Source organism: Gorilla gorilla, chromosome 7 (genome assembly GCF_029281585.2).
Source record: "Gorilla gorilla gorilla isolate KB3781 chromosome 7, NHGRI_mGorGor1-v2.1_pri, whole genome shotgun sequence".
Taxonomy (NCBI): Eukaryota; Metazoa; Chordata; class Mammalia; order Primates; family Hominidae; genus Gorilla; species Gorilla gorilla.
In genome coordinates, this window is record NC_073231.2 from 52,323,852 (window position 1) to 52,341,162 (window position 17,311).

At 38.4% G+C, this 17,311-nt stretch overlaps 1 protein-coding gene across 2 annotated transcripts in view; it reads right to left on the minus strand.

Moving 5' to 3' along the window:
* The window catches only part of PREX2 (phosphatidylinositol-3,4,5-trisphosphate dependent Rac exchange factor 2), a 285,220-nt gene that overhangs the window by 174,548 nt on the left and 93,361 nt on the right, over positions 1 to 17,311 (minus strand). For both annotated transcript variants that reach the window (XM_019032811.4, XM_019032810.4), the window contains exons 9-11: positions 9,552 to 9,701; positions 6,821 to 6,965; positions 2,020 to 2,120 (exon numbers count right to left, since the gene is read on the minus strand). In XM_019032811.4, the coding sequence (XP_018888356.4) occupies positions 2,020 to 2,120; positions 6,821 to 6,965; positions 9,552 to 9,701 (396 nt within the window). The remainder of the gene's footprint in view (positions 1 to 2,019; positions 2,121 to 6,820; positions 6,966 to 9,551; positions 9,702 to 17,311) is intronic.

Here is a 17,311-nt window from a genome sequence, read left to right on the forward strand (position 1 = left end):
TAATTTCAGAGTGATAAATACATGAAGAAAGATTTCAAAGTAAAAAAAAAAATAGGACATTGGAATCACAGGACAGGATGGGCTTCTAAAAGTCAAAGGGTCATGGAAGACATGAGTAATGAATACAAAGATTTTTGTCTTTTCATTCACAGCTCTGACTCTACCACTTAGAAAGGCTCCTGGCATATATTAGGGATTAATAAATAACTGTTGAATGAGAAGAGCAAAAGCTAAGGTCCTAAATAGGAAGTCATCTTGGAGTGTTGAAGAAAGAGACAGATGGTCAGGGTGGCCACAGTGCAACAAGTTAGGTAGAATGCGAGGTGTCAGGCTCTGAGAGGAAATCAGGGGCCTTATCTCATCGGATGTTGTAGGTCATGGTAAGAAGTTTAGGGCATGTAATAGGTCTGAACTTTTCTTTAAGTTTGATTGTAAGCAATTAGATGGTTATAAACAGAAGGATGCTTTGATCATATCCCCGTTTTAAAAGGTCTTTTTAGCTGTGACCCGGAGAGTGTACTACAGGAGTGGAGAACAAAAGTGGAAGCAAAGGAGGAGATGACGGTGACTAGAAAAAAGGTAAGGATGCTGAAAGGGACAGAATTCATTGTTTAGGGACTTAATTTGGTGGTAGAGCTCATAGGGCTTGACGGCATGAGGGAGAGAAAGGAATTAAAGATGATTCCTAGCTGGGTGGATGGTGGTACCATCACGTAGCAACACCCAGTGTGATAAGAAAAGATGGGAAATATCTGATTTGTTTGCACAGCATCTAAGAAAGGAAATGAACATCAAAATACCATAGGCCAAACATCCATATTTATTAATAATTCCCTGGCTTTTTCTCCTCCCCCACAATTTACCATAGAAATTCTTTAAACCTTTGTCCTGAGTCCCATTAACACTGCTTTCTTGGTTTTTGTCTGTTTGTTCATTGTCAGTGTTCCCAGGAGTCTAGTACTCCCTTGAAATGATTCCAAATGTGTTTCTCACCTTATTTCTATCCTGAGCTTCACCCCAAATTCTCAACCGCTTGCTGGCCACTCCCCACTGGCTGGCCTACACAGTCCACAGCAAAGCCTGCATCTTCTCTTTCAACCCTGATCCTCCTCCTGAATTAGCTATCTCAGTCATTCAGAGAAGAAGGCTCAGAATACTTTAATCTCTCTCTTCATTCTTCATCACCCACATCCAAAGAGTTATAAAATATGGTATTTTAGCTTTGCCAGCATCTCCCCATGGGTTTTTTCATGCCCATGGAGGAGGCAGACCTGCTAAAGCCCTTGTCCCGCCACTCCTGGGTGCAGCAGGGCCCCCTGAGGGGCCTAGTGCTCGCAGTCTTGAACCTCTCCACTTCAGGCCCCATGCTGCTGCATCTCACAGCTGTGGACCTGAGTTCTGATCATGGCTCTGCTTAAAAGCATTCATCAGCTCCTGGCCCCCTTCGGAATAAGCCCACATGCCACAGCAGGAGACTTCATATGTTCTGGAATCCAGGCTCTGCCTGCCTTTTTGCCACACCTCCCCTCGCCAGTATGTTCATCCATGGACCCACGTGAGGCTCTGTGCTGGTGCCCAAAGAAGCCACCACAAACTCACCCACCACTGTGCTGGAGTGCTGTTACTTCCTCTGGGTGGAATGCCCTTCTGCCCTGCGGTCCCTGGCAGAGTTCTATTCATTCTGCAATGCCCAGCATCACTTGTCATGTCCCGTCCTCCATGAAGCACTCCCAAATACCCTAATTACTATAGAACTAACCATCCCTTCCTCCACAATCCCACTTCTCTATTTTCTAACACTTGCCTGTATTAAAGCTCTTCATTTTAAGGTTAACAAATATAGCCCTATAAACCCACACTCCCTGAGACACTGTTCTACACGTATTAGGTACTGAAAATGTTGTTAAAAACAATAAGCATCCTATAATGTGGGGAATTGCAAACTAAACTGATAAATGGGATTAAGATACATATGGCGAATAAATGTATTAAATAAGTAATTAATAATAAAGTAATTACCATGGTGAATGATTCCATTTTCTAATAATGCTTGTCCCAAGTGCACGCCTTCCTCAGGCCTGTGAATCTCTCCAATTTCCAACAGCCATGACACAAATTCGCTGCAACAGAAAGCCAGTGAAAAAGCTAAACGGTTAATGTTTTCCCCAGCAAGTCTTTCTATACCATCCAGTCATGAAGCAATGATGAAAGGAATCTCAAAATATAAAGAAATATTTGCAACACATTTCAACAGATTATTTTTTCACATATGTAAGGCCTACAGCAATTTAAGTTGAACTCTATTCTAGAAAACCCATGTCTGTACATTCAGACATTACTAAACTATACTTAGTTTTAAACTATTCAACTTGTTGAGGCCTCTAATAAACACAAAGTGAAAATTTTAGAGTAGCTTTAATTAAAAGGTTACCATTAACATAAAGGCAAATGTGGGACTAAAGGATTGCAACAGATCCTAAAGATAGCTAAAGTCAGAACTGAATAGAGTAGTAATAACTTAATATAAAGAGCTAAACTGTCTTTAATGTGGTTCCCAGGCACAGAGAACCAGTGAGTTTAAAGATCCAGGAAGGAAGAACAAAACAAAACCACATGTACCATGTGGTAGGTAGGATTCTACAGAAATCTTCTCACTGCCCTCCCACCACACCAAGATTCCCTCCCCTTGGTTTTTCAATTAAATTCTAATCTAGGTATTGCTCTGAAGGGAGTTTTGCATATGTAATTAAAACTCCAAGTCAGTAGACTTTAAAATATGTAAATTATCCCAGTGGGCCTGATTCAGGGAGTGGAACCCTTTGAAGCAGAGTTTTCTCAGGCTAGTGGCATGAGAGGAAGTCAGAGAAATTAAAAGCATTAGAAGGATTCAATGTGCCACTGCCAGCTCTGAAGATGGAGAGGACCTGGTACCAAGGCATGCAGCCTGCAGAAGCTGAGAGCAACCCTTGGCTGACAGCAAGGAAACAAGGACTTCATTCTTGCAGCCTCAATGAGGAGCTGATTCCTGACAACCACCTGAATAAGCTTGGCAGTGAACTTTTCCCCAGAGCCTCAAGCTAAGAGCCCCGTCTGGCCAGCCCCTTGATTTTGGGGTCATGAAACCCTAAGCAGAGAACCCACTTGAGCTCTCCTGGACTTCTGACTGGTGTTGTTTTAAGCTGCTAAGTATATGTTCATTTGTTATACAGCAATAGAAAACTACTGTACACCAAAAGACATAGAAAAGTTCTACTACATTGTTTTGAAAATGTTAAATTACTTGGTAAATTCATTATTGTATCTCATCTGTCATCCGTAAGGAATACTCCAGCACAGAACCATCCATCAGAACTATCTACCACACACTGCTGTGGCTGTGAAGGCCACAGTGGATTATAGGTTACATCTGTCACCACTGCAGGGCAGCCCCAGGCATCATACATAATAAGGATGATGGTTGGTATGACTTAGGAGAGCCTCAGCTATGTAGCGATTTTAAAAAAAGGTCACGTGGTATCATTAAGAGAACACTAAATACAGAGACATTTTACAAATAAAAAATATTATATTGCTCATGTTTTAAAAGTCTAACATTTGAACTTTTATATAAACTATTGAATTTGTTGTAGACTAGTTTTCTTTTTTTGGCTACAGAAACAAAGCTATGGACTACATCAGGAAATTATTTCTTCATTAATTTCAAAAACAAAAGCAAGAAAAATGGCTAATGTCAAATAATTGAGGGACATAAAATTCTAAAAATGGGTTGTCTAGACTACAAAAATACTTTAAGGCAGAAAAAGTTGTTAATTTTTTTTTATTCTTTTATTAAATAAGAACCATTCAAAACCATTCGTTTTCTATTGCTGCATAACAAATTCAAAAGAAAAATATAAGAAAAGGTGAAACAAAGTGTAGCAGTTAATATCATGTACTTTGCCATAAGACAACGGGGACTCAAATCCTGTTTCTGTTTCCACTACGTGCGTGACAATGAGTTCATGAATTTAGCTCTTTAAACCCCAGCTTCTTCATCATTAACACAGAGATAATATTAAGAATGTCGGGCCGGGCAAAGTGGCTCATGCCTATAATCCCAGCATTTTGGGAGGCGGAGGCAGATGGATCATTTGAGGTCAGGAGTTGGAGACTAGCCTGGCCAATATGGTGAAACTCTGTCTCTACTAAAAATTAAAAAAATCAGCCAGGTGTGGTGGCATGCACCTGTAATCCCAGCCACTAGGGAGGCTGAGACAGGAGAATCACTTGAACCCGGGAGGCAGAGTTTGCAGTGAGCTGAGATCATGCCACTGCACTCCAGCCTGGGCGACAGAGTGAGACTCCATCTCAAAAAAAAAAAAAAAAAGAATGTCAATGTCATAGTGCAACCAAAGGATTAAATGAGATGACAGATGTCAGGAACTCAGCACGGGGCCTGGCACATAGTGAGATTTACTAACTCAGTGGTTGACAAGTGGGTTGAGATGGTTGTTATGTAACTAAGGCATAATTCTCTAGTCTGATGGCACTAGATTCCTGAAAATGTCAAATTACAGTGAGGGAAAGAGCCAATTTAAACACTGCTATAAATTGGAAATATTTTTAAGAGTGAGAGGTCGAGAATAAAGGAACCCAATGAGTGGCTTTATCATTGGGCCTACTCAGGGAATGAGGAAATTCCATCAACACTCTGCTAAAGGACAAGGATCCACTCAGAAATGATCTCAAACTTGTGCTGTAAGCGGCAGTAGTGTGCTGTTATGGAAAAGGCCGCAGTAATCTAACATTTACTGAGTCTCTCAGGTGCTCTGGGAGAAGCTTCATATAGCATCACAATGAATGTGCACTATTCCCATATGACACAGTGTAAGTGAAGGGTTAGCAAAACCTATTCTTCTTCAATAAGAACAAACTTGACCCTGGGCTAACTTTCTGTAATAGCTATGCTCCCCTAGACACCTGAAGAAGGTAGGGTGTCAACTGCTAAACTAGGCAGCATTGCAATGGTAAAAATGACCCCTGGTGGCTAATTTGCATACCTATTAAAACCTACTGGGAAGCCATAACTTGAAGTCACTCTCTTGCAAATGGGCATATCCCAGTGAGGACCTTGAAAGTTATGCCCATGGGATGGGTACAGGAGATACTGTCGTTTTGCTGCACAGGGCTTCTTTGCCAAGATAAACTCACATCTTCTCTTTCCCTTGCACAAGAGCTACTACCAGCTAAGAGGTACCTACAAGCAACAGTATAGCTCACTGGCAGATGTGTAGCCTGGTGGGAGGATCACTGTTAGAGAAGAAGAAAGCCAGATGCTGCTCTGCAGGCAGAGGGTTTCCTGGCCTATAGATTTCTGAGTTGGGGGTTGGGGAGCGTATTAGCCCATTTTCATACTGCTGTAAAGAACTTCCCTGAGACTGGGTGTATTAGTCCATTCTCACACTACTATAAATAAGTACCCAAGACTGGGTAATTTATAAAGAAAAGAAGTTTAATTGATGCACAGTTCTGCATGGCTGGGAAAGCTCCAGGAAACTTACAATCATGGCAGAAGGGGATGCAGGCACACCTTACACGGCAGCAGGTGAGAGAAGGCGAGTGAAGGAGGAAGAGCCCCCTATAAAACCATCAGATGTCATGAGAACTCACTCACCATCATGAGACCAGCATGGTGGAAGCCACCCCCATGATCCATCACTTCCCACTAGTTGCCTCCCCTGACACGTGGGGATTACAATTTGGATTATAACTCAAGATGAGATTTGGGTGGGGACACAGCCAAACCATATGAGGGAGGCAGAGGTAGCCTATGATTATGTTGTGTGTTCCCATCGCTGGTTAAAAAGGTATCCCAGTGAGCACTGTAGGTAAACTCTACCATCATCTCCATGTTTTCAGAGCAAATGGAAACTTAGCTGTCCCAAATCACACAACAAATTGGTGGTACTACTAGGAAGTGAATAGATAAGTTTGATTGCAGTCTAGACTGTAAACTGTGACTCCAGTCTACTTTATAAACTTGGGCATTGGTATTCACTAACCATATGAAATTGTTAAGCTCCCTGATCCAGAGTTTCTGTATCTTTAAAAAAGTATAATGGTATTTGACTCCTACCTAAGTATGTATTCCAGCATTAGAAATAATGTATAGGAAGAAGCCAGCAGAGTCTGGCCTAAAAAGAGCTACCTGAAGGCAGCTAACCTTCCTTCTGGCCCTGCACTAATTAAACCAGCCAGGGAATCCCACTTAATGTTGTCCAAAGGAACCAAACAACACTCAGTCACTCTGTTCTACTCCAAAAACCAAAGTGACCTCTCCGCCTATTGCTTGCTGCCTGTCTCTTCACATGACCCACATTTTCAGACTCTTTACCTACACCCTTTATCCTGAGCCCAGCTGCCTAAATTCTAAATTAACTGGTAGTTCAGACTGTCTCTTATCTTCCCTGTCTTTCTGATTCTGACTTTCAGGCCCATGTGTATACATGTCTGTGCCCAACCAGTCATCCTGTCCCCTGCATGCAAACCTACCTGCCTGCCACTCCCTGCCTGGCCCCAACCTCCCTTTCCCCCAGGATCATGACATATCAGAAATCTCAGAAGTCGTGAATGAATGGACAGATGCCTTAAGTTTCCTGGTCATGATCCTGGCTCTCTGTCCATTCCTTCATCCTGCTACCGCCCGGGAAATGGCAACTGTAAAGAAGTTTTCAAAAGTGCCTAAGGGAATATTTTTAAAGGAAAACTAATTGAAGGAAAGTTAACAGGTGAGACAATGAGAATGTAAAAGAAAGTCATGCACCCAAACTCCCAAACCTACCTTCCAAGAAAGCATTTAGGGAACGTAGTCAGTTTTCTTTTTCTGTCTTTGATCAGATTTCCTTGTCTGCACATCATTTTATAAAGTTTCTCACCCTGTTCAGAGATCATGACCCAGGTATCTTGCTCCATTCCTAATTTTAAACCTATCAAAAATGAGAGAAAGGAGAGGTAACTGAAAATTCTCTTCATTCATTCATTCAGTTATGGCTTCATTAAGCAAGCATTTGTTGCAGGTCTACCATGTGCTGGGGGTTGTGGATACAGATCTCTGTATAATAGTGCCCTGGTGTTCAAGAAGCTCTGGGGCTAGGGAGACCTGCAAGGCAAGATCCCCAGGGTATATGTCACCTTTGTGCAAATTGTGCCCCAAAGGCATAAAGCTTTAGCCACGGGAGTAAGAAGAGCAGCTGAGTCTCAGCTTCCATTAAGCCCTGGACCAGGCACCCTTGCTCAGGGTTAGATCAGCAGAACTGGACACAGTAGCCCTAGAGACAGTTCTGGTAGAAAAAAATAATGCAATATAATAGAGGCATACTCAGCCTACCTCACCTCTCCCTGAGAAATGTTAAGAAAGGTTTCACAGAAGGGACCTGTCTTGAATGCACAGGTGTGAATGGGGATTTCTAGAGAAAGCAGAGCTAACTCATTTGAAGCAACTTGGAGGCCCGGAGCCATGGGTTTTAAGAGAAAAGATAGGAGATGAGCTGGTAGGATAGCCAAGATCCTTGCTCAACCTGCAGTTTCAATTTATTTCATTCCTTAGGTATTGGGCATGCAGCTAAGTGTTTTAACCAGTGGGAAGAGAAAGGTAGGGTAGTGCAGGAAAGAAAGTTGTGTTGCTTTGGAAACAAAGCTCAGAGGACAGTGCGGGGAACAAACTGAAGAGGGAAAGATTTTTAAAGAGTGACACTGTTAGGAGAAACCTCAAAAGTTCAAACAAGTTCAACTCACTGCAAATAAGGGTAGGGACATAGGGCAAAGAGGATGAAGTTGAGAAATAGTTAGGAGGCACTATTGATAAGATATTGGTTAAATGTAGGCATGGAAAAAAGAGAAATCAGATGCCTTCCGGGCTTCTGATGAGAGTGACTGAATGGAAGCAGGGAGGTGTATTGGGCAAAGGCATCCAAGTAACCAGGAGTCCGGTGGGCACCAAGTATGCCTAGCATGGACATTCATGTGGGAGTCCAGGACTCAGGTGAAAACACGAGCATGCTCAGGGGAGAGGGCAAGGCTGGACATAAAGTTGAACAAATCGGCAGTGTAAAAGTGGGAGTTAATCTGATGGAATAGATAACCCAGGCAAGGAATCTAGTTAGAGAAAAACAGTGCCAAGCTAAAATCCTACGAACACTGGCACTTAATCAGGACTGATGACGAACTGTTGCAGAAGAAGGAGCAACATTGTATTATTTTTAGTCGTCTAGCTGCAAAATTTCCTACCAGACTTTTATTTTTGACAATGCTGGAGCCATTATCATTTGTCTTTATTCATAAATAATCCCTTAAGACTGCAGTCTAATAAAGATAAATATAAAGATAAAGATCATAAGCAGTTTTAGAGAATGTGCTTCTTCTCTTGTTTGGGGGTTTTTATTTCGTTTTGTTTTTTTCTCTTGGGTGCTTAAAAAAAGGTTCAACTTGATTGAAAGTTTGATTCACCTTTTAACTATTTGTTTGCTATTCGAATTGACTGCTACATTCAACAAAACTTAGTCAGTCATATATTCATAAACTTTGTTTTAAAATTTTCTATCTGGTTCTTCATCCAAGATCAACCAAAGGAGTATTTGAAAATGTTTTGGAAATTCTACAAGTATGTACCATGAATATTTCAATCAAGGTAGCAACGTTGCATATTCTTCAGGGGAAAACATCTGAAGATGGAAGAAAGAGTTCTTTGTGTTCTGAAATTTCATTACCAATGAGGTGTTTTATTCTTGGGTCTCCAGAAGTAATCAACATTGTCATGATTCTTAATTAAGAAATCAATTGTTAATTAGTAGAAATACAAGCATTTCTATTTCTGAGCTGAATTATAGAAATATGCCTTTTTGCAGATAAACTTCACACAAGTGAATATAGCCAGGCCAAATTCCTTTTGCAAATGTTTCTAAAAGCATAAAACAAATTGGAGCTAGGCCTCCTCATATGAACAAGCAACTAATTGGGTTACATTATACTGTATTCAAAGACCTAACAATTTTTAAAAGTTTGTATAAATCCAAAGTGCTTTAATCTATAATTAGGAAGCTAACATATTGGGTCTGAGAAATTTTAGTGTTCTGTTAAGTATACTGAGAACAATTGGAGGCTTTACAACACTGCATTATGTTATTGAAGCTTGTCACTTAAAGAAAAATTTGGCAATGCTGCTTTAGAAATAGCAAGAATAAAATGCAAAGAAAATTGAACAAATTTTCTATTTAAAAAAATTATTTAAAAGACACTACCAGCCATAACATAATTATTTTGCTAACTATATAAGTATTACATAACAATTTTGTAAGTATCAAATAAGTCTTTTAGTATGAGGCTCACATCACATAGTATCAGGTTGGTGGAGAAGTAATTGCTTTCAATGTCAAAACCGCAATAACTTTTGCGCCAACTTAATAAATCAAGTGACCATCATATACCTTTCCACTTTCTCATGTTTTCCCATTATCTGCTCCTATGCTAACTTAGAATCTTCACAAAGTGTAACAGCGCCCAATTCATACACCCACCTTTCCGCCGTTCTCTTTCTTTCAAAATAGCTTCAAACCATTCATGCTTCTCTTCAGGTGTTTTTGCCATACAAACAAACCATTTATTTTTTGCTGTGTTATGTATCTTCCATCCATTAACAACAATGTGTCCACTGCTATGGAAATCAGCTGTAAATTAATGGGTAAAGGCAAATGAACAAAATGTAATACACAATATTATTATATCCACACTATCATTTAATACACAAAAGTTCCAAAACCACTGAATTGTTCAACATCTCTTTGCTTTACATATGTATATTGAAAAACATAAACATTTAAAAACTTTAAGAATGCTTTTATATTGGATGCTGTCAGTGCTCAATAACGGACATTTCTAGCTCAGAGTGTTAATACATTACATGAAACTAAACACTACAAACTAAAACTTACATGCTCTATGCACAAAAATATTGTCAAAGTTTCTAAAGCAATAAAAGAATAACATGCAAGGTGTTTTCTTCTCAAACATTCAAGATGTCTTATTTATTTTATCTTTCTAATATTTCTTTGAAATAGCATTCTAGGTTTCAGAGACAGTCTATGCCCCATGGAAAAATTTTCTATTATTTAATGAACTGCACACTAAGGATTGACCAATGGAACACACAAACAGTGCAATTACCTAAAATTGCAATAAATGGAAACATACAAATGCCAAAGCATTATCATCATAGATGGTCAAGACATACACTCTTTAAAGCCACTTCATTCCATTTAAGTCACATAAATAGAAACTTATAAAAAAAATTTTGAAGATAAATTGACATTTAATTGTCTTTTTGATACCTCACTACAATTTTAGGTAAACTGTCATGCTGGGTTTGAAAATGTCAACAGCAAACCCTATACAGTAGCTCTCTGCCTAACAGCAGGTAGAGAATAGTGACATAACTTGCAAACGACCTTTACTGGCATGACAGTCCCTGCAAAGCAAAGATCCCAAGATGGAAAAACCTACGACAGAGGCCTGAGTCAGCACCTGTACCAATTAAAGTGACCCTTTTCATGTGTCTCTCCTGAAAGTCATTCAGCAGCAAAGGCCAGTGCTGAGGAGGTAAGCCACAAGAAAGTTAAAAGTGGTTTAGAAAATGACTTTGTGGCACTTCGCTTGTTTTGTTCTTTTTTTTCTCAGATGATCTATTTTATTAAGTTTTTGAGTAGAAACAGATGTGCTTGGCACTCATTCTCCCAAAATCTGGTTCCCATAGTCTTTTTCGTTAGCTCCAAAATCACTACACATTATATGAGGTCAGACTAATAATACCACAAATCCATTATCAAATGATGCTGTTCAGTTGTGGAGTCTTTAAAGCTTCCAGATTACTTTTGAGTCAAAATAGAATGACATTAGACATTAGTCTGTATTTTATATAGGTGCTATAATCCATGAATAATCAAAAATGACTTCTGATGATATAGAGATTTAAACTGACCAATACTTTCCTCCCAAAAAGTTACAAGCAATTTTTTAAAAGATTTTTTGTACTTTTATTACCTTTATGTGTTTAATTCATGTTCCCATCCTACACAAAGTAAGAGAACTTCATAATTCATGTCAGGTAAGTATTCATGGGCATTAGTAGGAAAATAAGAATATTACTTCATAATTACAGTGCAATCCCTCCTTAATATCTATAAAAATAACCAACTGAGAAATTACAATAAACTGGGGGGAAAAAATTCAGAAATTCTCAAATTCTACACATTTAAAACTCTTCCCCCAACCCTAACCACTTGTAACCTAACAAGACCAGAGTCACATATAAGCCCAAGCTTTTTTTCAGGCTGTCTTCTCTCTGTTCAAGTCAGGCCATGATTAGCTAAGTGAACCTTGCACCTGCAGCTTAAAAGATCCCACATGGCCACTCATGTTATTATACCTTTAACCATTACTCTGGATAAAGAAAACCAGAGTAGCCAAATGCAGTCTACAGTCATAAACACTGGACTTACTCTAAAATGAACACAGTGTAGCCCTCCCACAGAGCACAGGGAACACAAGTTCATGTGCCAAAATCATCCGAGTCATGCTCCTGCCACCGCACAAGTGTACCCCGGGGCCAGCCATCTCTATAACAGGGAGTTTTCCTTCCTTTCTCTCCTGGATTGAGTCTGGTCACTGGCCTCTTCACACCCTGCTGGCCCTTCCTCAAATATTTTTCATCAGGCCACTTCTTAGCTCAAAAGCCACCCACTGGGTGTCTCACCACTGAATCAAGTCAAAACTACATGTAGACTTTGCTTTAAAGATTCTTCCCAAAATAACTCAACTCTGTCTAAACACTCGTTCTATTTTCCACTATGTTCTAATGTGTTCCCACCATGCTTTTCTTGTCTGCTGCTCTCCTGGCTGTCCTGTGAATACTTATATATTCCCCAGACTGAGTTTCTCATCAAGCTACCCCACTCTCCTCTCTGCCTCACAGATTCTTACTCCTCTTGAAAGTGGACCCATCTCCTCCATGAAGCCTGGCCTGACCAATTGAGCCTGTGCATACAAATTTCTTTTGGAAAGCACATAATTCAACTCAGAATCAGATAAGTGAGCATGTGATTGATCACACGTGGCTATTGTTTCAATGTACAGAAACCAAGATCATTAGCTGACTGTCAAATCTATTAATATGGTTTGGGTCTGTGTTCCTGCACAAATCTCATGTCAAATTGTAATCCCCAAAGTTGGAGGTGGAGCCTGGTGGGAGGAGATTGGATAACGGGGAAGAATTTCCCCTTTGGTGCTGTTCTCATGATAGTGAGTGAGTTATTGTGAGATCTGGTTGTTTAAAATGTATAGAACCTCCCCCACCCCTCTCTCATGCTCCGGCCAGGAAGACATGCCAGCTTCTCCTTCACCTTCCACCATGATTTTAAGTACCCTGGGGCCTCCCCAGCCACATGAACTAAACAGCCCACAGAACTGTCATCCAATTAAACCTCTTTTCTTTATAAATTACCCAGTCTCGGGTAGTGATAGCAGTGCAAGAATGGACTAATACCTCCACTGTCTCAAATAACAGCTTAATTGCTGCACTAGTATTTTAAAAGAACAGCTTGTGTCAAATAATTTTAAATGAAGAAATAATGTTCCCTTTTAAAGTTTATATGCTAGCTAATTTCTATCACACCAATTTTAAAAATAATAAGTAATTGTAAACTATATATATATACACATACATAAACACACATATACAATTGAATATACATACCACAGTCCTCAAAATGTAGTATACATACTTCATAATAGCATCAAAATTACCAAATATTATACAAAATAAGCAACTGCTTCTCATTTTTTTCAAAAGATACAGTGACATATAATAGCTTCACAATTTTAATCATAGCACATTGTTCAATATCTTCATACATCAAAATAAAAATTAAACTTATCCCTAAAGAACACCCTCACTAAAGTCATTAAAAAGTCCAACATTGCTTTGTGCTTAGTCAGAATTTTGTTTAAAAAATTTAAATGGAAAAATAATTTATTAAATGGCAAACTCAGGAATTCCCAAGTTTCAATGGATCTAAAATGTTAATTTTATAGGAAGAATAGATTTTAAATTGCCATTCTTTAAATTTGGAATATCCAAATTCAACAGTCTTTAGTCACTGATTTCTTCCAAAAACAGAAAAATCCAAGGGACAGACCTGAACAAGTCACTAATTACTTGAAGCTATACAGTTTGCAAATTCCTTGCTCTTATTTCAGTACAGTTTCATATAATGAGATGGGATTTTTCCAAAACTGATACACTGTAAATCTCAGTGGATGTGCCAGTATTCTTTCAATAAATTTGCATTTCAATAAGACGGAAAATATCCAAGTATTATAAACAGGCTAAGAAACAGAAGAAATTGCCAGACTATATTACTGAAAACATCAAGAAACTGATGTCTAAATAATGTATTCAATCCTTGTCCTGGAGATCAACACTGTGGATGCATAAATTTCTAAGGGAAACTTTAAAACTTATAATTTGTTCATAAATATTTAACATTGAGAAAAATTTTTTGAATAAATCTTTGATTTTTATCAAATAATAGAAGAAAAATTTCCAGCATCCCAAATAGCATATGATATTATTTTTGGCAAAAAAAAAAAAAGATTCTAATTGACTTTTCCTTTTAAAAATCTAAAAAGTAGTTCAGCCCTTGACCTTTCTGAACTCCCAAATATACTCCCTTAAATTAATAACATTGAAAATGTATTAGAAAAAAAAACTATTACATTATTATATTCTTTTCAACATTGTTACGTTTTAATTAAGAACATACTCAATCCAGCTTATGCAACAATACTACAGTTGTGAAAGTAACTGGTTTATCTAGTCAGTCGACTGGTATGCAACAATAAACGCTATTTTTGGTGATCAGGCATGAAGATAAAGATGATGATCATTGAGATAATACAGGTACTTGATTTAAGTGAAAAAGGATACAAAATTATAAAGTTCACATTTTCAAGCATTTTTAAATCTATGCATTAAAAGGAAAATTGCAGGAAATAGTTTTTATATAGTCTTATGTGTTTGTCTTTGTATGACATTATTATCTACTGTTTTTTGCCTTTCTATTTTTCTGCAATGTCCAAAGTTTCTTTAATAAGCACAATTTAATTTTATTAAAAAAAGTATTCAACATATTAGAATAGTTTCAAATATTTATATCTAAAGGGAGAGCTAAAAATTTTTAATTGACTTACTTTTAAAGAACACCTTAAGAATAAAAATTTTTCATCTTATCCAATTAGAATATGACAAATATATTGAAATCTATGGTATGCCCAACACTGAACTACAGACCACATTTTCTAAAGGTCAACATTCTTGCCCTCTGTCCAACCATAGAAATAAACCAGTGCATAAGAGAGAATACTAATGATCTGATACTACTTTCCGAATGGCTTTCCAGTCATGTACTATAAAAATTACCATGAAAATTAATTCTAGGAAGTTCAATAGCTTTCCTACTATTGCCTTTAAGCTGAATTTTCTTTACAGCATCATGATCAAACTAGTAGTCCCAGAAAGAATCTTCAAAGAATAACTTAGATTCACTGAGAGTTGAAATCTGAAGAATGGTTGAATGGAAATTTGGCCACAAATGCAAAGGTCAACATCTGCCTTGAATATAGGAATTAATTAATAACATGGACAGACTTAAATAAATATATATACAAATTTTTGCACTTTTGCACATCATACCATCATTTAAATTTCTTTCTATACTAAGATATAACTATGATATAAACCAAGTCATTAAGTATTATGAATAAAATTACAATAATATTATTTATCAAAAGATTTGAGATGTTTACATGTTGGCTGAAAACTTTTGTCTCATCCCAAGTGCAATTATTTTTTCTGCAAGTTTTGAGCTATATCAATGTGATTAGTCATCTGATAGAGCTTCTTCCTTAGAAAACTATTTTATTATACATAGAGTATAGAAAAATACTCAGTATTTGTATAATTCAAATGGAAGAAAAACTTTTCCATTCCATTTTCCATCACAAGTTCTAAGTGCCAGGCCCAGTGTTGCATGTCTGTAGTACCAGCTACTGAGGCTGAGTTGAGAGAATCATGGGTTCAAGTCCAGCCTAGGCAAGATAATGAGACTCCTCACCACCACCCCATCTCAATTTAAAAAAAGCAAAAAGTTCTAAGCATGCTTAAAAAAATACATATATATATATATATATATATATCAATTCATCCATTTTATTATTTATAACTAAATATGGTATGGGTGCTTGTTTTTCTTTTGGCAATGACAGATGAGCCTGATAGTATCTGTTTATCCCTCATTTAACTTATCCAGGGGCCAAGTATGGGGAGTACTTGGCATAGGGACATTAATCAGCTCTGCGGAGATCCATCTGCATCAGAGCTTCATGTGTAAAGTAAAAAATATAGCAGACTTAAAACCTGAGCTCATCAAAAAGAAATGAAGATGCTATGCTGGAAATGACCAAGGAAACAACAAAGGAAGAAAGTTCATGCAGCACCCAGATCATTTCTGGGTGCAACCAAACCCAACCTCCATACGCTGATGCCTTGTTCCTTCACTGCTCTCCACTTGGTCCTTCTCTATGTCACAAAACATGTACATGGAAGCCCAGCAAACTTAACTCTAGCTGCAGCTCTGTCCTAGTCAGCTTGGTAAACATGGACAAGTTAGTTCTTAAACCTGGCCTCATTTCGATCATCTGAAATGCTATTGGGGTACATTAATTGATCACCAAGATCCTATCCATCTTCAAAATTTCTATTATTCAATTTCCAAGTCTGAGACCCCCCAGGAACCTAGTGGATATAGCCACGAGAAAACTAAATTGTACTTTCAGGTATGGTATGGTATCCAGTTGCAGGCTGAAAATTCTTTAAGTGATCTTGTAGTGACCAGGTACAGCCAAATTCCTGCTACACGCTGCTTATATATATTCAAGAAAAAGTAAAGAGGGGGAAAGCCCCAGTTGAATAACACAAAATGTAATAAATGTTTTCATCTTACTTTAAAGAGAATCAAGCCTGCAAATTTGTGTCAAGAGGTTCCATTGGACAACTAATTTATGACAACTAAATATCCTGCAATTTTATGTCTTTCTTCTAATTCATACACAACAAGGTCTTAGGCCCTGCCTTCCACAATGCTTTTGCCCTCAGGAACTGGGGACCTGTAGGCCGGAATCTTACTAGCATCAACAAAACTTTCAGGTGGAATTGAATCCAAGAACCATCTGTGCAATTCAAGTCACCCTTCATAGGATCTCATTCCCTTACAATCTGGCCCAGATACACTGGAAGACAGCATTTTATGGCCATGCCTCCAAAGGTCCTGGGCTCTTACATCTCTTTATCTAGTTCTCCAGCTGCCCAAAAGCACAGTAATCATAGTAATCACTATCACAACTCAGTCAGACCACCAATGCAGATGGCACTAATAGTGGCACTGACATCACGGGGGGTGAAGGGAGAAAGTGGGACATAAGGGGTGGATATTCAATCTCTCAGGAAATAAGGCCAGGGACTCTATGCCCATGGGAAAGCCAAAAGTGGAAGAAAATAAAGGAAGCGCCTAAGCAACAGTGGGGAGATGGTCCCATTATGGGTAATCAGGTCCAATAAAGAACAGAGTAGAAGTTTTTAGTGTTCTTCTTTTACTATCTGACTTCCTCCCAACTCAGGTTCAAAGTTGGGCATTTGGGTAGTCTCTTGAACATGCAGGTTACAGAGGCAAGACAGCTCTTAGCATGTTAGACAGATAACATTTCTAAATGTCACTATATAGTCTTCTTAGAAAGCACAGAATAAATTACTGCTACCTTGTAAAAAATAATGTGTACATCCTGCTATGGAAAGATAGCCAACTAGGTCCCACATGTTAGCACGGGAGTATCTGCAACTGCATTACAGTCTGTAGCATAGAAAGGGATTTGAAATGAGATATCTACCTCTGCCAACTGTCTGGCAACTCCACACCACCCCACAGTTAGCCACTGAGGAACCTCTCTACTGGATGAACACAATAGCATGGCTCCAAAGCTGAGTGCTCAGTCTCAGGCACCACCTGAGTTTTGCTCATTGCATTCCTTTTTCCCTTACCTACAGCAATCACAGTCCATTATTTTAAGTACCTGACAATTTATTCAGAGGCTAACAATGGTATTGAGAAATTGCCTACAGGTGAGCATTTGAAATTCTGTGCTTCTGACAGATTATAAATATTCTTCTCCC